Genomic DNA, 26,746 nt, shown 5'->3' with positions numbered 1-26,746 from the left:
CAAGGTAGAATTTTTCATATTTTAGGATGTCTGTAGAGAGGCATAATAGACAACTGCAAAGTGTGTGGTGGATGCTTGTGCTCGTGCCCGTGGTATCAGCAGGGATCGCCTGTCTTGCCAACCCTTGCTTACACGGTATTTGTATCGACGACCTCAATAGGTGAGTTCGCTCTGTTTACAAGATGCTCTCGCGACCTGTACGCGAGTTTTGAAACAAGCATGATCAATAGTTGTTTGACTTTACTTCGATAAGATTTATTTGCTTGATATACTTATTATTATTACTTAATCCGATTTGAACCACATTTATATTTTGGTCTTCTGGTTTTCGTTTTATAAAGCCGCATCTACCCATGATCTACACTAATAAAAATTAAGTTCTGTGGTCTTGTTCCGCCAAAATTAATGACGTACTTTTTTCGTTTAATCGATAATTTAAAATGGTTAATACACTTCAAACTAAAAAAGGACGTGGATTATCCTATCCTATTTATAATCACTGAAAAATAATTTATTTTTGATGTAATCAAATACCTACCCAATTTGATACATTTTTAAATTTTTAGCACGTACTCCTGTTACTGTATCGACGGATACACGGGGGTCCAGTGTCAGACGAATTGGGACGAGTGCTGGTCCAACCCCTGTCTGAATGGAGGCACGTGCATCGACAGCGTGGCCAGCTACAACTGCTCGTGTCCTGAAGGATTTATAGGCAAGATTCTTAGGGTTGAAAATAGAAACACGTCACACGACGGCAACGCGGCGCAATGGCAACGTTTCCAACGCGGTTCCTAGAAGTTGTATCACAAGAGACTGTATGAATGTAACACTGCGAAACTGCATTCCTGCATTCAAATCCTGCTGATCAATTACTTACCATTGCTGTGTTCCAGGCTTTATTTCTAGTTCAAACTTCAAATCATTGAATGATAAAATTAATAATACGGGGAAGGGGTAGACCTGGCACCGAAGTTGCGATATCACATTGATAGCGCTTATCGCAATAGTTATTGTTGTCTGGATTTGTGTTAGGAATTTAGGATTTAGAGACTCTGGTCAGAACTTGAGCATTTTAGTCAATAGGAGGGAGGGTCAGCCTTACGAAATTGATTGCGTTCGTTACACTGTACAAAGATATAGCTCTCAATTTAGGTACTACATCCACTGAGTTAGAGTTAGTAGGTAAGCAAGTTAAAACTAGATACAAGTAGGTCTAAACAGTTGGAACAGTTTGGCTTAACTAGTCGAAATCTTTCTTAAAACCTTCTTATGCCGTCTCATTACCATAAGAGCTTCTGCACTTTAGATACCTACTACTGCGCGATATAAGAATCTAATACCTACTCTCCACTGGCGTAAATTCTTCAGCCAAGACTTCCTTTATCTGGAACATTATTTATCTTATCTTTATTTATAGGAGACAGTTGCGAGACAAATTACAACGAATGCGAATCCAACCCATGTCTAAACAATGGCACTTGCATCGATATGACGAACGAGTACGTTTGCCACTGCATACCAGGTTTCTCAGGAGACCACTGCGAGCTAGATGTAGCTGTCTGTAACTCCACTGAGGAAGTCCGATGTTATAATGGCGGGGAGTGCATTGAAGGACCAGGTTATAAGTTCTACTGCAAGTGTTTAGCAGGTAAAGGCAACTTATCTTTCAAGATAAAAGATTAAATAGTTTTTCAGCAATAGATTGCCGATGGACGGCCTATTTCTTCCTTCACTGAGAGTTTCTGTCGAGAGTTACCTTCGCAAAATGAAGCCCATGTACCTAAGACGTTTGTGCTGCTTGTCTATTGACGATTCTTTGCACTGAAGCAAAAGATCGATTATTATACCTACTTACTGGTCTTCTCAGGATATCAAGAATTCACCGGAGAACCGCATTCATTCATCATATTCTCATATATCCATAATTTGTCAAAACGGTTGAAAATTTTGAGCTTTCTCCTATTTGGATGATTGCCGTTTACCTAGCATGAAGCTGTCCAAAAGATAGCTTGAGCTTTAGCAATCTGGAACTGGTGTTAATGACACGTTTTATTATAAGTAGGTATAAAAAGTAAAGTTATAGGTATTTATTTCTTCAGGATGGGAAGGTCCAAAATGCGAGGAACAAGTTGACGAATGTCAATCGAACCCCTGTCGAAATGGAGGAATTTGCATCGATGCACATGCTGATTATATGTGTGCATGCACCTATGGTAAGCTGCCACTTTAAATTTCACTACTGTCGAGGAAAAATTTGCAAAAAACCCAAAATTTATTTAAAAAATTTGTAAACTTGGATTGAAGATGAGAAAATTATATCGAGTTCAATTCGTCTGTTACCAAATGAAAATACGAGCCCAAAAAACATCCCCAAAAACTGCAGGCTAACTTTTTACACTCATAGAATATAAATTCTCTTTTTGTTTCTGTAGGAACAGTTAAGTACTTAATTTTATTTTGATGATTCTAGGGTTCACAGGAAAAAGCTGTGAAGTGCAAATAGAATTTTGCGACGAGGATTCTTGCAGTAACAATGCTTTATGCGTCGTTGAAGACGGAGTGAGAATCTGCTATTGCGTTCCTGATTACCATGGCGAACGATGCGAGCTGCAATACGACGAATGTTTATTAGGACCCAGGTTAAACTTACGACATTTTAGTTCTGACCCTGGAAAGTTTTCAAAACACGCTCACTAGAGTCAGCTTTGAGATTCTGAACATTTTTAACAAGCACATGTAACAAGGTTTCTTTTTTAAAGGTGTATGAACGGTGGGACCTGCATCGATGGTGTAGATAACTTCACTTGCTCTTGTCCTCCAAGACTAACTGGAACGTTATGCGATTGTCTTATACTAGATGACGGTAGTTATGAATGTGAATATGTCAGTCCAACATATTATACGCCAAGTAATAATGAATCAGTTATTTCTACGCTATTTACTGAAACTACACCAATTGGAAGTCCGACGATTGACTATACGAAATACAATACCAGTTTTAGTAGTACTACTTCTATAACAATGGTCCCAGATAGTGTGAATTTAACTACGACAAGTGATTCTATCACAAAAACTATAGCAACTGCTACTATCACTGAAACTACAGAAATGGATTTAATTACAATAAAAACGGAATCAACAATAATGGAAGCTGAATCAACTACAACCAAAATAGATTCAACTATAAACACTGTAACGGAAGTTTTTACACGAGAAACATTAGAAGCAGATAGTTCAAAGACTGAAGCTACAACTGAATGTACAGATTCTTGTGTCAAAACAAATGCCTCTACTATGAATATACCACCTTCTATCCTAATACCAACAACCATTGAAAAAGTTACAACTCCTAAATATACTACGGGATTAACATCTCCTATGACATACGAAGAATCTACTACAATAAAAGCTACTGTATTTGATGGATCAACTAAAATAGCAACAACAACTACAAAAACATCGACAGAGACAACACTATTTACTGATATCTCTACAACTTCATCCAAAGACGTTACAACTGACAAAATGTTTACAGACACTCCTGTAGAAACAACACATTCTACAGATTTAGTGACATTTAAAGTTTCTTCAACTGAAACAACAGAATCAACAGATACAGATGCTACTACACAAGCATTTCCAACGTTTCAGTCGGAATGTACAAATTCTTTTTGCAATAATCATGGGACTTGTATCAACGCTCTACATGGTATTAGGGTAAGTTTCTTATCTCTACGCACTACGTTTTCTTTTAATTCATAGGCCTTTTTTGTTTGGTCTCTAATGGCGAAAGGGGAATTTTGGTCTCTGATACTAGAATCTATCGTTCGTTCCTGCCCATCTTGCGCCACTACACCAGTCGGCTTTTCTAATGACTTCGTTGATACAGCTTGGACAATGACGCCTCAAACACCTAAAGTATTTTTTTTGACAGCTATACTATTCCGTCCATTTTAGATGTCGAAGCCTGCTAGTTTGTGCCGATATAAGTATTTTTTTCAAAATTGTAACTCCAATTTTGAAAGTGTATTTTTTTAGTGCCAATGTGCTTTTAACTATGGAGGAAGATTTTGCGAACAAAAAATCATCATCACCTCAGCTGCTTTCGATGGTAATTCGTACATATCGCACCACGTCAGAAACTCAACATCAATAAGTATTGGATTCAATGCAAAAACGCTAATAACTGATGGTCAGATAATGCATGTGGATATAGCAGACGGCGCATACATGAAGCTGTATATGGAGTCTGGATTGTTGAAGTTTGAATTTTCTTGCGGATACCAGACAATGTTGCTAAGTGAGCTCAAAACTTACGTGAATAAAGGATACCTGATGAAAATTGAAACTAGGTAATATAAATTGTATTGATTGTAAGAAATGTGATAGTAAAACTGTTAATAATATCGCCACTGATTATGAACTAAGTATTTTCTCCATAGGGAGGCAACTTTAAACAACCTATACCCTATAACCTAGCTTATATCTTACATAAGGCATTTCATAGCAAAAGACATTGTAAGAAAAATTTTGAAAAAATTGCAGTCTAGTTACTTCCATCGTTTTTTATGACTGACATTTTATGGGTCTAATTATTATTATTTTGTGTTTAGTTTAAGTTAAGATTGCTGGAGTGTTATGTTTGTCTAATATCTACTTATTGATTCTAATTGCGTTAAGTAGTAGCAAGTATTCGCTACCATTCTGGCAAAATGGGTTTCTTATCTAATTCTTCTAATGTCTTTCAGGTTAGATCTTTATTTGACAGAGAAGCATTGTAACGGCACACTTCGTCTCAACGACACGGTAGCTATGAGTGGAGGACAAGTCGCCAACATTAGCTCACTCGATACCAGCACTATCCTCTCCTTTGGGAATACACCAAACAGCAATGCTACTTATAGCAAACCGTTCGTAGGATGCATAAAAGATTTGGTTGTAAGTGAATCAAATATTGTATCAGTAGGTATACCAAATGGATTACCTAGCTTCTCAGAGCGCGTTTGTAACCCTCGTAGTTTTAGATTCAGTTCGCGTAGTAATTAATCACCACTAAGTAGGTAGGTATATCTTACAAATTCAACAACCGACCATCAAAAAGAGTAATTTATTACCTACCTATTTTGAATAAATTATTTGAATTTTCAATTTGAATTTTACCCTTTAACTAAATTTTCGTACCTACATTCAGCTTTCATAACCGATTTAATTTATGAAAGGATAAAGACGAAAGTTGGGTGAATTTCCTATTCACGCGTTGCAAATTAAGATTATAATATCACGGCGAATATAAGAAATTGATAAACATCAATGCCATAAAATGTACTTTTCTCTTGTACCTGATAATAATTGGAGAGCTGGGGTTTCATAAGTTTAACTTGGTTTACAGGTAAATGGTGAAAAGCGCGAGGTTTTCGACGATGCATTTGATGCAGCAGAAGTGACGGAATGCTCGTCCCTGTCCTGTCTATCATCGCCGTGCATGAATGGAGGCACGTGCAGTGATCACGGCGATAGTTATACCTGTGCTTGTGCGAACGGGTAAGTTATTTTTATTTTTGTACCTAGGTATATTTTGGCACTACAGTCTACAATAACCATTTGGTCCTCATTATCTTTGTAATTTTTGTGCTCTTTCCATTCTTCTTTTTTACTATTTTTTTACAATTTTACTTTTATGACTTCCGTATTTAGATCTTTTTCTATTTCTTACGTTCACAAGTGCTTCAAATCTGGATTTGGCCTCCACTGCTTAGTACCGTTATTTTTTGGGTAGTTTAAGTATAATTCAGAACTAAATATATTTTGCATATTTCTGATTCTTTCGGTAACACCTTCGGATATTTTTTTTATCTTTTAAAAATTCATTATGCTCTTTGATATTATTGGCTGCAACATCACTAGGTAAGTATCAATGTTCAATACAATAAACAAAAACAAAATTACGTTTCAGTTGGATGGGAGATCACTGCAATGAGTCTGTTTGTAACCACAACCCGTGTCATTCTGGCGGCAGCTGCGTCCGCCATCCCGGCAGTGGATTCCTTTGCCTGTGTCCGTACGGCAAGCATGGCATCTTCTGCGAGTACAGTAAGATATTGAGACTTGCATTGCACTTTTAATTTAAGTATTCTTTAAGAAAACGTAAGTGATCCGAATTGTTCACATACCTATTAATAATTTTTAAGAAATTTTACGGTATTTTAGTTTTTAAGGAAGAAGACAATTCCCCTGTTTTCTTATTATCAGGCATAAATCTCGATCTTAAAGTTACTTACTACTTAACTGGTCATTTTTGGAATGGAAAAATCTTCATCGTGATAATTAAGGGCATTCTCGACCCTTTCTCTCTCGATCTTTCAGGAACCGCCAATTTGTTTTATTTCTGACTAAAATAATTCAGCACAAATCTTGTACAGTTTTTGTATCTTTTTCAAATTATCGTTATTAAATAATCATACAATATTACATTATTACAGATGTAGAGATAACAAGACCATCCCTCGCTCCGATAACAACAGGGAAATCCTCTTATGTAATGTACCCATTATCTTCTGCGGCTATGAACTCAGACCGCTTCGACTTGCGCCTCAGATTTCAAACAGCTGATTTGGACCAAATATCCCTTTTGGCTTTTGTTGGCCAAAGTGGGAGACATGATCCCAGAAGCCAGCATATGGCTTTGGCGTTTGTAAAGGGTTATATAATGCTGACGTGGAATATGGGGAATGGTGAGTCTATTACTCATACAAATGTTATATAGTACGCGACAAGTTAAGATGGCACTCTGGTGGCATAGCCCCCGTGATAATCCGGTACGGGATAGCGCAGGTATCGTCCCCCGCCTCATACCCCGATTGCCATTGTTTGCCTTTGGACAAATGAAAACATTCCTTTGATCCTTCAACAACCGATCCATCAACCGATACAGGATACAGGGAATAATATCAGCCAGTCAGTGTTGAACAGTGGTTAAACAAGAATATGAAATTCTTTGAGAGTCTGTCCGTCATTAGGATAATTTATTACCGTTTAGCTTCTACTCCTACCACATTAAAAAGCAGTACAACTAGGTATCTATAGTTTACGAATACCATTGCGGAAAACGGACATAATCATCAATCATCATTGGCATTCATCATTTCTTTATCAGGTCCTCGTCGAATATTTACCTCTCGAGCTGTAGGCCCTCGGCGCGGAGGCCATATTGTCAGAGTGTGGAGACGAGGTCGAACCGCCGGTTTACTAATAGACGGCAGGCATAACGTCACCGGCAATGCACCTGCGCACCGATCTAACATGACCTTGCTGCCTTACATCTTCATTGGTAAAGTATAAACACAGCTTGCCAACAAGCATCAAGCATTTCTCTATAATTCCGAGAATTTATCTACTTCTCCCATCTTTAGGACGAAGACAGGAGAGTTGGAATCTCTTTAGTATCCTTGTTACCGAATACATATTTATAGTAGGTATAGTTTACCTATTTTCTATTTTTAGGGGTTCCGTACTTCAAAAGGAAAAACGGAACCCTTATGAGATCACTTTGTTGTCTGTCTGTCAAGAAACCTACTGGGTACTTCCCGTTGACCTAGAATCATGAAATTGGCAGATAGGTACATCTTATAGCTGACATTTGCGGAAAAATCTGAAAACCGTGAATTTAGGGTTAGATCACACAAAAAAAATTAAATTGTGGTCATTAACTAATAATTAGTATATTCAACTTTCGAAGTGAGATAACTATATCAAGTGGGGTATCATATGAAAGGTCTTCACCTGTACATTCTAAACAACATTTTTGGTTCACTGCACTTTTGGCATTTACTTTACCTACACCCACGATGCATGGTTAGGTAAAAATTAAAATACTTATGTAAGTAGATAAATACATATGACCCAAATCCCTTCCCCTAATCTTTCCCTAACTAAACGAATAAGTTATATTGACTGTCGAAATTCAGGTGGACACCCATCCGAAGACTTCCGCGATCTACCCCATGACCTGCCTCTACATACCGGATGGAGGGGGTGTATCTGGGAAGTGGGAGGTCAGGCTATTGGCACTGGGAAGGCCGTGGGAGGTCGAGGCGTAGGTCAGTGTGGAGTCGCGCAGTGCACTGCTAAATCCTGCAACGCTCCAAGAGGAGTTTGTATACATTCGCCAGCTACTTATGGGTAAGTTGTTACGAAGACAAATGACCGTGATTAATTTAGCTCTCTAGCTAAATATTTATTTATTTTTAATCTGTTAATAAAAGATTTAAAAAAAAAAATTAGCTCTCGTCCTCGTTGCCAGCGCCCAAGGTTTGCCCAGTAACCACCCACGTATTATTTTCCATAACTTAAATTGACCTCACATAAATTAATCGTGATTCCACCTCAGACAATATAATCCTAGTAAGTAATGAAAACTGGACTTGCAAGAGATACATTGCTGAATCAGTTTGCCTACTACTATCTAACGACTAACGTAGAAAATTTTCCTCTATTAAGTAGTTCCACCTCAAAATTTAGTAAGCTGTGATAGCCAAGTGGTTAGGTAAGCTGTGATAGCCTAGTGGTTAAGACGACCGCCTTCTAAGCGGAGGTCGGGTCGGGGGTTCGATCCCAGGCACGCACCTCTAACTTTTCGCAGTTATTTGAGTTTTAATTAATTAAATATCACTTGCTTTAACGGTGAAGGAAAACATTGTGCGGAAACCTGCATGCCTAGAGTCCTACATAATGTTCTTAAAGGTGTATGAAGTCTACCAATCCACACATGGCCAGCGTGGTAGACTATGGCCAAAACCCCTCTCACTCTGAGAGGAGACCCGTGCTCTCTAGTGAGCCGGTAATGGGTTGATCATGATGATGATGACCTTAAAATTTCCAACGGCGTCTCAAGAATAGGTTTCTGAAACCCATGTAGCCCTCTCAGGTGCAGTAATTTGTTTAGGAGGAAGTTGGATCTTCCAAACTCCACCGAACTGGATCTGCAGTACACTAATGCCGCAGTTACGCCAATAACCATGTGATAAAATTTTAAGATGCATCTGCAACGAAGGATGGTTTGGAGCTACATGCGCTAGTATACAGAGCCCGTGCGACCGCGCGCGTACGCGATGCCGCGGCGCTTGTGTCCTTTCTCTGGACGACGCGCAGTGTGACTGTCCTTACGGAAAAACTGGCCTTCATTGCGACCAAGGTAATTAATTACACAATTTATTTAATGGGTTTATTGTACTTGTGATGAGCACACAGAGTCAGGGTGACCGCCTGCGTATGCGATGTCGCGGCGCCTGCTGTACAGTGTAAATAAAACCGGCCAAGTATGTGATGGGCAACGCGCAGTGTAGGGTTCCGTAGTCAAAAGTTTGCTGGGTCAGCTAGTATAACAATAAATCAATCAAAACTAAATGAAACGAATAGGATTACGATCAATCACAAATACAATAGATACAATAAAACTATAATTCTTACTTATATTACATTAATATGCAACTCATAATATCTACGTACAATAATTAACCTCGAAAAACAGATATAACTCCTTAACCTGTGAACCCTACTTAGCCATAATAGTTTTCCTTTAAAATTGATTAGGTATACCTATATACTACTGCTGTGAATTTTTTCACGTTCCTATATATGTACTACCATTTGGCTGATAAAGGGGGGACACTTAACACTAATAAAAAAAAAATACAAAAAAAAAAAAAAAACCGACTTCGTTACACAAACACTAAAAATTGAAAAATAATTTAATTTATTACCGAATATATTATATATACAAGAGTTAATATAGTTCCATAATAATACTTTTTGGTGCCGGTGCCAATTAGCTTTAGCTGCGCGAATCGTCTAGACTTCATATTTTTATCGGACTCCACATTGGCACCGACCCCAAAAAATATTATTATGGAACTATATTAACTCTTGTATATATAATATATTCGGTAATAAATTAAATTATTTTTCAATTTTTAGTGTTTGTGTAACGAAGTCGGTTTTTATTTTTTTTGTAAAAAAATTTTATTTCACAATTTTTAGTGGCCCCATGGAATTATGCTATTACACTGATCGCGAGCAATTTACTCTTATCTGTTGAGGAGTTCCAGTATCTATGTTCGAAGATGTTCATCAGATCTTCACCAAATTAAAATGGGACCAACTTTGAAGTATACCCTTTCAAACAAAAAAAGAATTTTCAAAATCGGTCCAGGCGTTTTCGAGTAATCGGGGAACATACATAAAAAAAAAAAAAAGATTCCGACGAATTGAGAACCTCCTCCTTTTTTTGAAGTCGGTTAATTAGCACTTTAAAACATCATATTTTATAAACGGATCTAGAAATCGAAATAATGATGTTCCCACACCCACAGTATTTTTAAAAGACCTATTCAACGATACCCCACACTATGGGAGTAGACGAGAAACAAAAATTCATCCCCACCTTACATGTAGGGGAGCTACCCTAAAAAAAATATTTATCACAATTTTATTTCACCACTTTGACGGCGTGATTAATATTTATACCCATGCCAAATTACAGATTTCTAGCACTAATAGTCTCTCAGGTTAACCGAGGACGGACGGACGGACAGACGGACGGACATGGCGAAACTATAAGGGTTCCTTGTTTACTACGGAACCCTAAAAACTGGCGTCTACTGCGACCAAGGTTAACCCTAATTAATTAATTGATCAAGATCTTGTAGTTATTTGATTATTGTGTTTTTATTGCATTACGTTTTCTCAGGTTACCAACAAGACCTGACAGTTTTGGGTTTGCCGTTATTTACCTGAAGGGTATAATTTATGATGATGATAGTTAGTTGCCTGATCAGGTACAATCTTATGGAAAGGTAGGTATGTTTAGGATGACTTCGCTATTAGGCTCATGGATGATGGAGCAAATGCTAGAAAAACCGAATAAAAGAGCGAATGCTATGCTAGAATAAGTATAAAATAATTTTGTTATTTACCTAAGTAATTATACCTATACCCAATAGGCTGTTGAATATGTACTAAAGAAAGAAGCTACGACGTTTACGGGTTTTCTATTGCAGGAATGGGTTATATAAGAAGAAAAAACCGCGGAGTGCTATTAAGTTAGAGGGTGGAAATTGAAGATAGGGATGAAAAAGCATCCCTTTTGGTGCTTTCAATATATCTCGTAAACAAGGCAAAATTTCGATATCCATACTTCCATACTTAATATTATAAAATGCGAAAGTGTGTCTGTCTGTCGGTCTGTCTGCTAGCTTTTTACGGCCCAACAGTTCAACCAATTTTGATGAAATTTGGTACAAAGTCAACTTACATCCCGGGGAAGGACATAGGCTACTTTTTATCCCGGAAAATTAAAGAGTTCCCACGGGTTTTTTAAAAACTTAAATCCACGCGGATGAAGTCGCGGGCATCATCTAGTATTGTATATAAAAGCTTTTGTAGACAATCAAATTTCCCTGAATTAAAAATAAATATTCTGAATACAATGAAACCCGAAAAACAAATGAAATTTGTTTTCTTCTCTCTATACTTGAATTGTAGCAACCGCACAAGGTGTAGGTAGGTACCTATGTATATAAGGGAGACTCACCGGGCACAAAACAAATTAAACATTCTTACTTGGTTCCAGATTTGATGCCGATAGATTTTTTATTCTCTGGAACACGATCGTACCTGAAACTTCGTCCGCGTTCCATATCGAGCGTCAGCTTATCATTTGAAGCAGAAATAAAACCGGCCAAAGAACGGGGCATTGTGATTTTTGTACAGACGCCACACTTTTACACGGCGCTGTCTCTTCAAGGGGGACTGTTGGAATATCGATGGACTGGTGAGCTATAATCCAAAACATCTTGTCCAAAATCGAAATTCTTTTTTTTGGCTACTGAGCGCTACTTAATATTTTTTTTTTGTTGAGAACCAACTTTTGTCTTCAAAATATTATTATGCTCAAAAATAATTTAAGTTAGATAACTTTACCGTTTTCCTTCGTTCAAGAAAAATCAATAATTGAAACGAATGAACTATAGGATTTAAGGGTTATGATGTATCGAGTTACTCTGTTTCTGTACCACGTTCTGCTTTCTGAAGTGAACGTGTCAATCGGTGGTATTGATTGACCAGAAAAAGAAAAAAAAATCGATACTGAGGATAACATAGCTAAAGATTCATTCGTTCATTATTAAATTCTTCACGTATGGTATACATATAGATATTATAGCGCAGCCAGTCACACGTAGCACAGGCTCGAAGAGGTATAACGAATGGTATAAAAATTCTTCCAGATCATTTGTCAGGATTAACGTCGCTCGTCAGATCTGGTGTGGTGTTATCGATGTCCCAATGGCACAGCGTGAAGTGTGGGCGTTACGGAAATCGGTTGTATGTTTGGGTGGACGGGTCTTTAAGTACTGAACCCATGTTGGCCCACGCCTACCCTCATACGGCTAGCGACGCTTCTATTTCCATAGGTAAGTAGGTAAGTAGGTAATACTTTCGTCCAGATCATACATACATAATGATAGGGGTTTTGCAGAGTAATAGGGGTTTTCTCCCATTATTATGATGGGGGTGAACTCGACTAAATGCAGGACATGGCCTAAAGATAAAGGTCAAATAGGTAGGTACGTACCTACCTCCAAGACGGTCAAATATGAACTTGGGTCAAAATAGACTGATACCTATGCGAATTGTCTTTCTTACTAAGTGCCTATTTACTAATTTCTTGAGTTTAATGACGAAACGTTTTTTACCCGAAAGATCAAGACAGTCGTGACTCTGAGGTAAGTATAATATATAATAATATACAGGGGTCTAGGCTCCGAATATGATTTTGTCCCATTCGGTGTCGAGACCCTTGGTCCGTGGGGTCCTAGCGCTATAAGACTTTAAGGAAATAGCAAAAAGGTTAGTCGACATCACAGGAGACCGAAGAGCTGGCAGCTTTCTAGCTATAATATTATTATATTTTTTAATGTTTTAGTTTTAGTTTCATTGTTTTAGTCAATTTTTAATTTTAATTAGTACACTATTATGTCTATTGTTTTGGTTTTGGTGTACAATAAAGCATATTTTACTTTTACTTTACTTTTTATTAACCAATGGTTATTTTAGAATAAAATTAGAAATCAGTATAATTAATTGTCATATTTGTAGGTGGTGCTAGAGATCTGGCGCTACTGCCGTTCGATGTGATGTCCGGACCACCGGAGTCATACAGTGGGTGCTTCAGAAATTTCCATGTGAACAACATACTTTTGCCATTGGAGGAACAAAACGTTGAAGGTGATTTTCTACCCAAACCTTGGTTATGCCTATTTTTAGCGAGTTTTGAGATCTTCAGGCCTCAACTTAGTTATAACCAACAGTTTCTAAATCCCATCAGTTTTGGTGGTCAGGTCCCGTACAGCATCAGGATTCCAAATTGCTGTTGGAGTTGGAATCCAATTTTTTTGAGACAATGTCGCAAAGTTTCCTTATCGAGTAAAAAAAATTTACGCAAATCGGTTTAGAAATCTCGGTGATTTCGGTGTAATATAGGTAGAACACAACTCCTTTTTTGAAAGTCGGTTAAAAAGTAGCCTATGTTACTCCCTGGTTAATCCTCTACTTGTCTGTAAAAGTCCCGTCAGCCGTCCCGAATATTAGCCCGTTCAAACAGACAGACAGACAGACAAAAATTTTAAAAACTTTACTTTGTTTACACAGAAGGCCAGAATGTTGGTGCTTGCGAAGGAGCGGCATGCGGTGGGACAAACATTGGAAGTAGTGGTTTGCGATGCCGTCGTTCCGCTTGTCGTCCCAACCAGTGCGCTGCGGGACGCTGCTACAGAGGACGTTGCATTTGTCCTTCAGGACGCACCGGCTTGCAGTGCGAGCAACGTGAGTGGAGATTGTGTCGTTTAGATAGAGGGCGTTGTATATTTTGTTTGTCCTGCAGAACGCACTGGCTTGCAGTGGGAAGAACGTAAGCGGTGTTTATTCTTTATTTACGAGAAAATAGGTCACTAACTGCTACTTGCTTCCAAGTCAAAGTGTCAAGAATCAAAACAACTGCAGTTGTTTTGATTTGTCAACGCTCCGCTGAACCAGCTTGCTGTTAAGAGACGCTGTTACAGAGGACATTGCCTTTGTCTTGTAGGATGAACTGTTGGTTTGCAGTGCGTATTGGCGGAGTTTCGTATAAAACAAAAATATATCAAATATCATAATTATATCAAAGTTCCATGCTACGGGTTAGATCGCATAAAGAAATGAGCTGCTTTCGAGGATCCATACTCCTTCGGAAAGCACCAGAATTCAGAATGGAGTATGAGTTTCATAAGTTTCTATACCTACGAATATAATTAGGGCTTATCTAAGTATCAGGTAGGTATTCAAGCTGCCGCCTTTCCCAACTTTCTAACACAAAGTATACCTATTATGGCTGCAGGTTTCGGCGTTTGGATGCGCCTTTGTATTGTCAAGAGCGTTTAGATACTTGGAATTTTCTAGAAGCGTCTTTATTCGTGCAACTCATTAAATACCTAAATATTGCAGATATAAACATCACAATACCTCAATTCGACGGTGAAGCCATGATGTCCCTGAGCCGCGTTGTTCTAGGAAGAAATGAGCAGCGACTGAGCTCTGCTCCCTCCCGACCTTCCTACCTCGCTCTCAACTTTACCACGGCGGATCCTAATGGCTTGCTCTTTTGGATCAATATGGTAGGTACTTGGTATGGTAGGTTATTTTTAGTGAAGGCTTAAATGGCTTAAGGCACAAAACGTACCCATTAGGCAGAGGCGGATTAAATGTCGAGAGCGCCCTAGGCAAGCATTTCATAGGCACCCAGCAGCCATATTACTAACTTCGAAAGAACGATAAATCGAGTATAGTCCGTGACATATTGAGATGGCAATCGGGGTATGAGGCGGGGGGACACCCCACCCACACGCACGTTACCCACGCTCACCCGCACCGGGTTAACACGGGGGCTGTGTGGATGTGGGGGCGTTTCCTCCTCGATTGCCATCTCGACTTGTCACGTACTATTGCAAAGCTGGTAGTTGGTGATTATACTAAGTGAACGAGTGAAGACCTCACACTTTGCTATATTAAAGAAGAGGCGGTCACTCCAAGATTTTGCATAGAAACCCAACTCTATATGATCGCACGCGCCCCTTCGTAATCTCGCGCCCCCTAGGCACGTGCCTAGTTTGCCCTTGGACGATCTAACAGTTTGCCTGATAATCCGCCACTGCATTCAGTTTAAAGCTGCGTTACTACCAGAGATGTGCGAGAATGAGTATAACAAGGCATGTGTGGGAAACCAATAAAATATCAATAAGAATAACATGTACTACAGTAGCCGGCAGAAAATATTGTACATCGCCTTTTAGAAAGGGATTTCGGCTTCGTAGACCATTGTCTCTGTCAGTCATAAGTGACCTATGTGACGTTTTGTCGGTCTGAACGTCAGACAACACTCCACGAAACCGCTGTCTCTTTCCAAAGGTCGATGTACAATATTTCCTACCGGGTTCTGTATCTGAACTTAGAAGTGACTTTCTATACCTAAGTACCAGGTATAGAACGTCGATGTGTCGTCAGACAAAAAGAACTGTGCCTTCCAACCTGCGCAGTGGGTGACTTTTCGAATTATAAGAAGGTATACCTATTGGACTACTATAAGTTATAACTGTATGACATTTAGTAGCCACGCACGGACACATCTCCTTTTCCCTTTTACGGCATTTGTATGAGAATCGCTATTTTATAGCAGTGTATTTTATTTTATTTTAGGGAAGTGACTTCCTAGGTCTAGGCCTCGACAACGGCTACCTAAAACTAACGTGGTCACTGCACTGCAATAACTCAACTAAACAAAGAGCTGAATCCTTTCCTCCACTCCCCAAACTTCTGTCAAGTCTGGGCCAAGCTGGGTTCATGGCGGATGGGGAATGGCATTCCATAGTGTTGTCACTTGACAGTAATGTCACTTTGGTAGTCGATGGACGGTCGTACATAGAGGAGCAGTGTTATAGTGAGAAGGATTATGAAGATTTGGATTTATATGTTGGTGAGTGTACTTTTTTAGCTTTTCCACATTATTCCAATAACATTCTAAATTCTAATTTGAGTTTTACGGAATCAATCTGAATTTATAATTGAGTAGATAAATATTTTTTTTTTGTTTTTTTTTTTATAATATATAAAATTTATTTTTGAAACATAGGTAAGTAGTAAGTGCCTTGTCTAATTACTATATAAATCATGACCGCGTGGAATGGTGCCAAGAATACTGGCTGCATTTCCGCGCTGGACAGCCAGGCTGATCCGTTGCGCAAAAAATGAGCCAGCCCTTCTGTCACCAGATGAGGCTATTAATCGCGGTGAAATGTCTCGTAAAAATTTTTTTGCAAGACATGAAGACACTCTCTATAAGAGAGGCATATACTTGCGTCGCTTGCCGTTTTCAGCTGTTTCTGCTGCGGCTCCCGGTCTTGATGCTGTCTTCCTGATATGACACGGGGCCAATGTGTCAACGCAAGTTGCGTCCCACATTAGCGCCCGTCCCCGTTTTTATTTTTATTTTATTCAGATACAAGTTAGCCCTTGTGTTAGCCCTAGTTAGTAAGTGATGATGCAGTCTTCGATGGAAGCGGGCTAACCTGGAAGACCTATGACAGTTTTTATGAAACCCATGCCCCTTTGGTTTCCTGGGCGCGTTTGGAATCCTCGTAGCTTTAGTTTTAAGTTTGCGTAATAATTATCACCACTTTATCTTAGAAATCCAACATCTGACCATCAAAAAGAGTAATTTAATACATGTTTTGAATAAATCATTTGACTTTGACTTTGACTTTTCTACACGGCATCGTACCGGAACGCTGGCGGCACTGTTTTGCCGGTAGGGTGGTAAGAAGCCACGGTCGAAGCCTCCCACCAGACAAAATAGATGTGAAGTGAACCATTACTTACCTATTCTTATTGTTCGCGATAGGTCGGACAAGGCAATAAAATAAATAAATAAAATAAAATATCTTTATTTAACAAAAACAAGTTAATTTTGGCGTCGGTTACTAGTGGTCTCATACATAAGTGACAGTCACTGCTCCACTTCGCTTGAGTGGAAACACGTCACTGCGTGCGTGGCAGCCAGTTGCGAGTTGACTTATTTTATTTCTCTACCCACCTTTCCAAAATAAAGTTTAAATGTGAATTCAAATTCGATGGATTTTAAGGGTTCCGTATCTCGAAAGGAAAAAAGGAACCCTTTTAGAATTACTTCGTTGTCTGTCTGCCGTGGCTGTCGAGAAAATCTATAGGATAGATATACTTCCTGTTGACCCAGAATCATGAAATTTGGCAGGTAGGTATAGTCTTATACTTAGAACAAAAAAAAAGAAAAAATCCAAAAACCGTGAACTTGTGGTTACATCTCAAAAAAAAATTTGTTCATGAACATGTCATAAACAGTTTACTGTAGATGGCGCTGTAGTCATTAACTTGCAGTGTAGCACATAAAAGTGTTAAAATATCATGTACGGAGGAGGTAAGAAACCCTTCGTGTGCGAGTCTGACTCGCACTTGACCGGTTTTTTTTACAGGTGGTGTTACCGAAGAGGACTTTGCTAGAAAAATATTCCCCCAAAACTTCAAAGGCTGCATCGACAAAATATCAACAAGACACAACACCTTCTTGACCAACTACACAGAAGTGTACAGCGAAAACGTGCGATCGTGTCAACTATTCCCCACTTTATAGACTGTATTAAAATTAATTTGAAGTGAGCTTATGTAAACTTTATTATGTTAGGTATAAATAAGCTAACTTACAGTAGGTAGGTAATTGGGGTCGATTCTCTTGTACACAATCTCTAAACTAAACTAAAACGACACGTCTAAATCTATTGCTATCCCTGTCATAATGTTGCTTGCGGAAAAGGATAGCACTAGATTTAGACCTGTTAATTTAGTTTAGTTTAGAGATTGTGTACAAGAAAGTTAGCCCCATTATCAGGGAAATATTGTACATCGATCTAAAGAAAGAGGTAGCGGTTTCGTAGTCTCTGTCGTTGAGACCGACAAAACGTTACATAGGTATGAGTGACAGAGACAACGCTCATGTAGAGCGTTTGTCTCTGTCACTCCGAACTGCTGTAATATGTACGCATTGTCAGTTTAAACGTAGCATGTTCATATTAGCTGTAACATAAAAATGCAACTCAATATATCGAAGTAGGTTGCCTGCACATCGGATTGAAAGAGAGGTGATGCAAAATTATGTAGGTTAGGTAGTTAAGCAATAAGATTTAAACAATAGTATGTAAGATTTCTTTATTGGTATTGTTAGTCCATAAGGGAGTAGATCATAAGCCGGCTCTCAATAAACATCTTCCACCGTTGCCGCATTTAATTATTACCATACGGCCACAACATATCTCACTGCTGACGACTGCCGAAATCTCATTCTAAAGATCGATGTAAGTACAATATTTCTTGTAGGCTGCTGTAATACTTTAAGAAGTTAAAATTAGGTATCATACACACAAATCAACAGGTAGGTACCTAGATACAGCGTTACTCATACAGAAGTGCCAAGTGACGGAACATACCTATCAATCACAGATTTACTAAAACTGCACAATATATCGATGGCTTAGTTTACAATTGCACTAAGGCACTAACTAGGAGAAATGTCGATTTTACAGGAGAGCTATTTCAAGTTCAATAATTACGACTAGCACAAAAATAGTATATTAAGTAATTAATTAATAAGCCTACCCCTAATTTTTTTAAAGTAATTATTCATCATTCATATAATGGTACGGAACTCTTCGTGCGCGAGTCTGACTCGCACTTGGCTGGTTTTTTGGAAGTTCACACAATTATGTCGTGCCTTGCCATGTAGGCGCCTTGTTCCTGTCCATATTTTTTCGACACTTATGACATGTTTTATATTATATCTAGTAGTAGGTAGGTACGTTCAACGTTGTAGTAGTATTTGTTCCCAGGTGAAAATAACTCTGATCTTTAACTTGCACAGTAGGTAATTTATCAATCTATATTTTGGTGGTACGAACTACGAAGTAAGGTGACGACGGGGGTGTGTTCCGCCACGCTATTGGTTCGTCAGGTCAGTCAGTCAACCCTTGCTTTCCGTGCTTAGGAATAGGAAAGTACCCATAAGGGCCTACGTAGACGACGGACTATTATCCCCGGAGGACAAAAAATGATCATCTAAGAACTGTATTGCATAACGCAAGAGTTATTAGTAGGTACCTACCTAAGGCAAAAACTAGTAAAGAACAACGGACTTTTGTCCTCCGTGGACAATAGTTTCTGATCTGTGCAGGCCACTGTCGCCATCTAGGTATACGATTACGATCATGTGTTCGACGTAGAAATTAAGTGCCTAGTCATAAAATGTTTTTAGTTAAATAAGCTAACTAATACTCATAGTACAAAACTTTTCTAGTCTTTAATGTATAATAATTTGTGTCTTTTCTTATAATGTTACCTTTTGTACACAATTCACTATTTAATACTGTAAGTACTTGTTTTGATATTTTATTAATAAAAAGTAATGCAATTTTAAATCATAGAATTTTATTCATCAACGAAAAAAATTGCGAGACACAGCTACTCGTATGACTACCTCATACCTGGTATATTATAAATGCGAAAGTCTGAGGCGAAAGTGTTTATCTAGTTGGTTTGTTTATCAATCACGCTCACGCTGCAACGAAGTAATGAATCGACGTGATTTTTTTGAATGCATAAAGTAAACGTTGAGGAGTATCATAGGATACTTCGTACGCAAAATCGCAGGCATCAGCTAATTCTCCATAATATTTGCTGTAAAGACGGAGCGACTCAAAAGTCTTGGTAAAAATAATAAGACTATGTTCTGGCTAACGAAACTAGATTTGATTGCGGTCTTTCAAACTGGTAATGGTGGTTTAGTAAAAAAAAATTAAACATTCATCGTACACAAAATATAATTTTATTGATATATCCATGTTTAATAAATTGTATACATAACATCATCAAATATTATATTATTATAAACATATACATTTCGTTATACGTCACTAATTCAAACACAAATACAATATGAGATGTTATCCCCATTAATTAATATGTATTATTATTTTTTTACGTTTAGTCTCAACACAGTTATAAGGTCGCGCGTGCACATGAGCAACTTTTGACTACCTATGCAACAGTATCGTATCTTACAAAAATTCAACGAAGTGTCTCAGTGTCTATGAAAGTAGAGTCGCAACTTGCGCGCACATAAGTCATTGACTCAGGCTGCGCGTGCGATCCATAGAACGTAGATTGACTTTGCGTAGAGTTAAAACAAGATACTATAATATGGGTTGGACATAGATCAGCTTCAGGGCGATTACGCACTAAGTACATCCGAACCGAATCCGTGAAAATTCGTTCCGAAGTAGTCATAGAAGTATTTGTATGGTAACTTACTATCCGCTATTACATTCTACGCTAGCGTCTAGTACACTAGATCCGACTTCCGCTATACGAGTACTCTCCGTCATCCGTGAGAATATCTCGGATGTGCCTCGGATTCAAATCGGACATATGACGTAGATATGTCAAAGATGTCCACTGAATAGCTTGGATTTGGATCAGAGATCGGATTAGTGCGTAAGCAATATCCGAGTTCGGTCCGAGTATTTGCACGGACTCGAATCGGATAAGTGCGTAACCGCTCTTAGACTGAGAGACGAAACCGTTATGTAAACAAAATTTTCTCGTGTGCGCGTGCCCTAATTGATTTTGTCGGCGTTCACGGCTGGCGTGCGGTGGTGTACATACACGCTGCTCGGAAACGCCAGTTATTTATGTACATTCCCACATAAAAGCAACATGTACATTAAGTCGTAGATTTTAGGCCTATTTACAAAGTGGAATACAAAGTTGGAATGCTTGACTGTAGTACATATTCAGCTCGCGAGTGGTGTACCATATGAAACATTTAATACATTTAGGAACATCGATTCCTCCAATTTACACGACTTTATAGAATATATTTACTTTATATAATTTCTAAAAAATAAATACTTTTATGTTAAGCAATAAAATAAATAAATTGAAGATTGCACATATTAGGATTATAAATATAAAAACTTTAGAAAATTAACCTTCCCCCATCGCATATTATATGCCGTAAGCTGTGCTTACGTGTTTAATCTTAGCTCGTATTGGCACGAAGCGACACTGCTCCTCGCAAAACAAAAAGAAACGAGTAATCCCTTGAAAACGAGAAACAAACCTAGGAATGTATCTGATAATAATAAAAAAATATGTATACAGATTGAACAGAATAAGATGATCACAGAATAATGTTATTATTAACGACGTATTTTAAGCTTAAATTCGTGCATATAACAGGCTGTCCATGACAACATAAACATTACATCGACTCAGCTAGCGGACACTGAACGCAGTAAGGCCTAGGCGATAACAATATTCAATGTTACTATTATATTAAAATGACATTATTTCACAAAAATTTAAACAACATTTAGGTAGGTATATGTGAATAATGACACTTAGAAACATCAATGTAAAATCCCATATGCACTTTTTACTATAATTCGTATAATTGAATACAATTAAAAAAGATACTCTGCTTACCTACAGTGAAAATAATTCATTTAAAATATAATTAATTAGATCGTAGTCAGTTAACATTTTCCTAATATATTGATTAATTAAATTAACAAACACGAATATGGGATCGTCCTAAATTTTTTTTTTCATTTTATTTTTGGAACACAGTTATTTCTTAGAAATAAGGTCAAATCTGACAATTCCTTATCGATACACCGGGTGGTAACAATCTCAATAAATTTATAATCTCTAAATTCATAAACAATTTAATCTATAAGTATTATATAATGTCATCAATTAAAAGTCATGTTCTATTTTAATAAAAACAAATTAAACACTATCGACAATAAAACTTGGAAGGTACATCATAATAATTATGGTTAAATAACATTACCGGGAGTATACAAGCAGCGGCCGCGTGGCTGCCGAGCTGCGCGCGCGCACGCAGTGAGTGGGAACAATCGTATAGACACAAAGCATTTACGTTTAAAATCAGTCTCATTCGCATAAGGAAGTGATCACAGCACACACACTGGAAACTCGTTGCAGACGAGGGGCCATGTCCCTCTCAACAGAACATTAACATTAGAGCACCTTGGTTGCTAACTCGCTATACTTAAACATGATAAAAACATGCAACATACCGATTGATTCTTTTATAAAAATATCAAATGTATGGAAAACATACGGCGCCGAACCTGACAGAGTTCATTCGGAAGTACACTTTGAAAAGAGTATAAATAAAAAATTCCCCATCATAAAAAACGTTTTCGTGTAAATAATATTTAAAGAATAATACGTTAAGTCGATACGGCGAACGAAATAATCGAAAGTTAATAGCGCAGACTAGATACGAAGATCTGTGAAAAACTACAGATACGATTAGGCAAAGTCCGTAACGTTTCCTAAAAATTCAGAATGGCAGCCCCGAAAATATATATTCTAATAACATTTTACAATAATTTTAAATATAAAATATTCCCGTACTAAAATTATAAAACCATGGTCTAGGCCGTAAAGGATGCCGGGTCGGTAACTTCGACAGAAAACGAACATCGCACCGAACGCCAAACTCTCTTCTCGTCGCGTTCTCGAGCCGAACCGATATGACAAACGATCATAACGCCAGCGATCACTTCGCGTCGCGCCCGCCGACATCTCATGGCGGCGGCGTACATTTGAATTTTTATTATCTACTATATACACATAAATATATCAGACGTTTTCGGGATATAGAAGCGAGGGATTCGCGAAATCGTAGGCGAGAGCCGCGGGCGTCTCTGCGGGCGGTCGAGCGGCACGAGTTCGGGCGAAACCCTCTCTCGACAACGCGAAACACTTCGAGCTACGTAATGTAATAATTGCACACGTATCGCCTCGATCGGGCCCGGGCGGGATCGAGCGCGGTCGGCGCGGCGCTCTACAGGCGGGCGAGCGCTCGCGGGCGCGCCGCCGCCAGCGCGCGTCACGGGCGCGGCTCCACCAGGCGCTGCACCAGCACCGCCACCAGCACGGCCAGCAGCAGGAAGCCCGCCGCCATCAGCAGCGCGGCGTGGCGCGGCGACAGCGAGCGAGGCGCTCGAGCGCGGCGCGGGCGCGCGGGCGGCGGCGCCGCGGGAACGGCCAGCCGCGCCGCGCCCGACCACGCCCCCGCCAGCGCCGCGCGCACGGCGCACACGCGAAGCGCGTACTCCGCGCCGTGCTCTAGGTCCTGCAGCGTGAACTGGCTCGCGCTGCCCGCGTACACCTGCGCGCAACAAACCGGGGTAAGTAAATGCATCGCTCAAGGGGAATTACTAGCTGATGCCCGCGACTTCGTCCGCGTGGAATTAGGTAAAAGTCCCGTGGGAACTCTTTTATTTTCCGGGATAAAAAGTAACACAATATGTCACTCTCCAGGTCTTTATCTATACTCATGCAAAAAATCACGTCAATCCGTTGTACTGTTGCAACAAACAAACACATTTTCGCATTTATAACAAGGGTACTGATTACTTTAAAATATTACAACAGAGCTATCAGGTTTTGAAAATGTGTCATGTAAATCTAAATATATAAAAGGAAAAGGTGACTGACTGACTGACTGATCTAAACTATTGGACGGATCGGGCTGAAATTTGGAATGCATATAGCTATTATGACGTAGGCATCCGCTAAGAAATTATTTTTTAAAATTCAGCCCCTAGGGGGTAAAAAAGCGGTCTGAAATTAATGAAGTCCACGCGGAGGAAGTCTCGAGCATAAGCTAGTATATCCTATATTTTTCCTTTTGAGGTACGGAGCCCTAAAAAATACGTATTTCACGATTTTTGAAAATTCTACAACTAAGGGGGTTAAATAGGGGATGAAAGTTTGTATGAAAGTCTGTCATTTTTCAAGTTACTAGTATTTCCATGAAAATTGGTATCTGGGTTTTCGGTCACAAATGAAAAAACAATACGTGTATCAGGATTTGTTGTTGAAATCCAGCCCTCACGTTGATTTTCTAAATTCCACTCGAGCGAAGCTGGGGCGGGTCAGCTAGTTATTAATATAATGATACTAATTACCTCTTTAAAAATGGCTTCCTTGCCGCGTGCGCACTGCAGAACATAGTCCGCGTCTTCGACGGGCTCCCAGGCGATGAGCGCGGCCCTCGGCGCCACCAGCGTCACGGACGGCGCGGGCGGCGCGGGCGGAGGCGCGGCCGCCGTGCGCGCCGCCACGCCCGCCGACCACGCGCCGCGCCCGCCGCGCTCGTCGCTCGCTCGTATCCGGAACGTGTAAGACGTCGCCTCGCGCAGCTTCTTCACTTTGCACGAGTGCGCGGAGCCCCGGTACACCGGGCGGAACTCGCGGGCATCGGGGGCGCGCATTTCCACGCAGTACTGAGCGCCCTCGACGCCGTCCCACTCGAGGCGCAGGTGGTTGTGCGCGGCCTGCGCGCAGCGAAGGGCGGGCGGCGCGGGCGGTCGGGGCCGCGTGGCCGCACGCGCCTCCTCCGACCAGTCGCCGAGGCCGAGCTCGTTGAACGCGGCGACGCGCACGCGGTACACGGTGTCGGGCGCGAGCCCCTCCACGAGCCGCTCCGGCGTCGGCCCTTCGGTCTCGAAGGCGGCGTCGTCGACCTCCACCCGGTAGCGCAGCACTTCGGCCCCGTGGCCGTCGGGCGCGCGCCAGTGCAGGCGCAGCGAGTCGGCCGTGGCGTCGTGGCGCAGAGCGGCGGGCGCGGCGGGCGGCGCGCGCGGCGTGAGCGCGTCGCGCACCGGGGACCACGCACCAAGCCCGGCCGAGTTCGTGGCACGCACGCGGAAGAAGTATGGCGTGAAAGGTGTTAGTTTGCTCAAAGTGCAAATTGTATCCAGACCCCGGTAAACCTCCGCGTAGTCGACGTTCGTTGCGCTCATTTCGAGTCGAAAATCTATTATAGGCGCTCCGTTGTTCGCGGGCGCGGTCCACTCGACGCGTGCGTTCCGCGGACCCTCCACTAGGACAGCGGGCGCCTCCGGGGCGTCAGGAGGCGCCGGCGCCGTTGTGAACCTGAGCAGGGGCGACGGCGGGCCCGCGCCCACCCTGTTGCAGGCCGTCACCCACACCCTGTACTCGCGGCCCGGCAGCAGGTCGCGCACGACGGCCTCGGCGTCGAGGCCGGCGTAGGCCAGGCGCACCAGGCCGTCCGTATCCGCGAGGTCGAGGCGGTACTCGCTGAGCGGCGCGCCGCCGGAGCAGTCGGGTGCGCGCCAGCGCACTGCGGCGAGCGTGGCGCGCGGCGCGGCAGGCAGCTCGGGCGCGGCGCAGGCGGCCGGGCATGTGGCCTCCGTCTGCACGGTCTCGGCGGGCGACCAGTCGCTGTCGCCAGCCACATTGCAGCAGCGCACGCGCGCGCGGTACTGCGTGCCGGGCAGCAGACGGTCGCAATGCGCCTCGCGCTCGGGCCCGCAGTAAGCGCAGCCGAAGCCATCGCCGCCGTCGAGCTCCAGCGTGTATGACTCGACCGCGGCGCCACCGTCCTCGGCGGGCGGCTCCCACCTCAGGCGAAATGTGCGCGAGTGGATCTTGCCGCGCGGCGCAGGCCGGCCGGGCGGGTACGGCCGCTCGGGCAGCGTTCGGTAGGAGACCTCCGGAGACCAGGGCCCCTGGCCGTCGACAGTTTCACATCGGAGACGGAAACGGTAATCGGTAGCTCTTCGTAGACCTTCGCACACGTAAGCGCATTCGGACCCGGTGTAGACCGGGAGGAAGCCGTGCCCTCGCGCCGCGTCGTCCATCTGGAGGATGAAATCCTCCTCGCCGCGTCGCTCCCAGCTCAACGCCAGAGACGTGGCGGTGGCGGCGCGCAACTGCGGCGGCCCAGGCGCCGGCGGCGGCGCGCCCGCCGTCCACACCACGGTTTCCTCGCTCCACTCGCCGCGGCCGCACTCGTTGACGGCGGCGAGGCGGAAGCGATACCGCGTCTGCGGTTGCAGGCCGTTGACGGTGTGCTGGCGCGTGCGCGGGCGCGTCAGCTCCGCGAAGCCGTCACCCGAGTCCATCTCCAGCACGTAATGCGTGACGCGCGCGCCGTTGTCGCCGGGCGAGGGCCAGCGCAGCAGCAGCGAGGCGCGCGTGCGGTGGCTGACGCGCGCGGCTGGCAGGCGTTCGGGCGGTGCGGCGGGCGCACGGAACGTTGCAGCCTCGCTGGCCGCGCCGGTCACCTCTCCCGCTCGGATCTGTAGGCACACCGAGTACTCGCATCCAGGCCGCAGATCCCGAACTCTGAAAAAAAAAAAAAAAAAAACAAATAAAATAAGATAATAAAGAAACTAAGTAAACTTTATTTTTAAATGCTGTACAAAAACTAATATACCAACCGACAAGATAGTGAAGGTCCGCTGTATATAGCTTTATATCTTCGATCTCGATCACCCAATAGTAGATCGTAAGTTAGCTCGACGTTAGGTAGATTGACGCCCTCGGGTAATGGGGAGTTCCATTGCACGAGTGCACTTGTTGGGGTCATGTCGCTAACCTACAAATAAAATACATAAAATGTATTAATTAATGTGAAACATTTGACTTCTTTGCTAACCGACTTCCAAACAAGAGGACCACCTCCTGTTTGGAAGTCTGTTAGCAACCACCATCAGAACTATCCATC

General features: G+C 41.6%; 2 protein-coding genes across 3 annotated transcripts in view; one reads left to right on the top strand and one right to left on the bottom strand.

Moving 5' to 3' along the window:
• The first annotated feature begins 26 nt into the window (after positions 1-26).
• eys (eyes shut) lies at positions 27-17,879 on the top strand. Its single transcript, XM_069501891.1, has 21 exons — positions 27-160; positions 567-715; positions 1,421-1,651; positions 2,103-2,216; positions 2,474-2,642; positions 2,763-3,720; positions 4,042-4,355; positions 4,752-4,941; positions 5,393-5,544; positions 5,957-6,093; positions 6,483-6,734; positions 7,157-7,330; positions 7,968-8,181; positions 9,036-9,193; positions 11,630-11,830; positions 12,285-12,470; positions 13,156-13,284; positions 13,708-13,881; positions 14,539-14,708; positions 15,787-16,063; positions 17,595-17,879. Exons 1-21 carry the CDS (start codon positions 27-29, stop codon positions 17,750-17,752), a joined length of 4,641 nt encoding a protein of 1,546 aa, XP_069357992.1. The 3' UTR covers positions 17,753-17,879.
• Positions 17,880-19,977: 2,098 nt separating this feature from the next.
• Positions 19,978-26,746, bottom strand: part of mtgo (miles to go) — an 81,169-nt gene continuing 74,400 nt past the window's right edge. For both annotated transcript variants that reach the window (XM_034971935.2, XM_069502837.1), the window contains 3 exons: positions 26,460-26,617; positions 24,180-26,364; positions 19,978-23,377 (listed from right to left, as the gene is read on the bottom strand). In XM_034971935.2, the coding sequence (XP_034827826.1) occupies positions 23,096-23,377; positions 24,180-26,364; positions 26,460-26,617 (2,625 nt within the window). In that variant the 3' untranslated portion in view covers positions 19,978-23,095. The remainder of the gene's footprint in view (positions 23,378-24,179; positions 26,365-26,459; positions 26,618-26,746) is intronic.

This window comes from Maniola hyperantus, chromosome 1 (assembly GCF_902806685.2).
Source record: "Maniola hyperantus chromosome 1, iAphHyp1.2, whole genome shotgun sequence".
Classification (NCBI taxonomy): Eukaryota; Metazoa; Arthropoda; class Insecta; order Lepidoptera; family Nymphalidae; genus Maniola; species Maniola hyperantus.
Note: the sequence above shows the minus strand (reverse complement) of the source record. Positions and strands in the feature narration are given on the sequence as shown.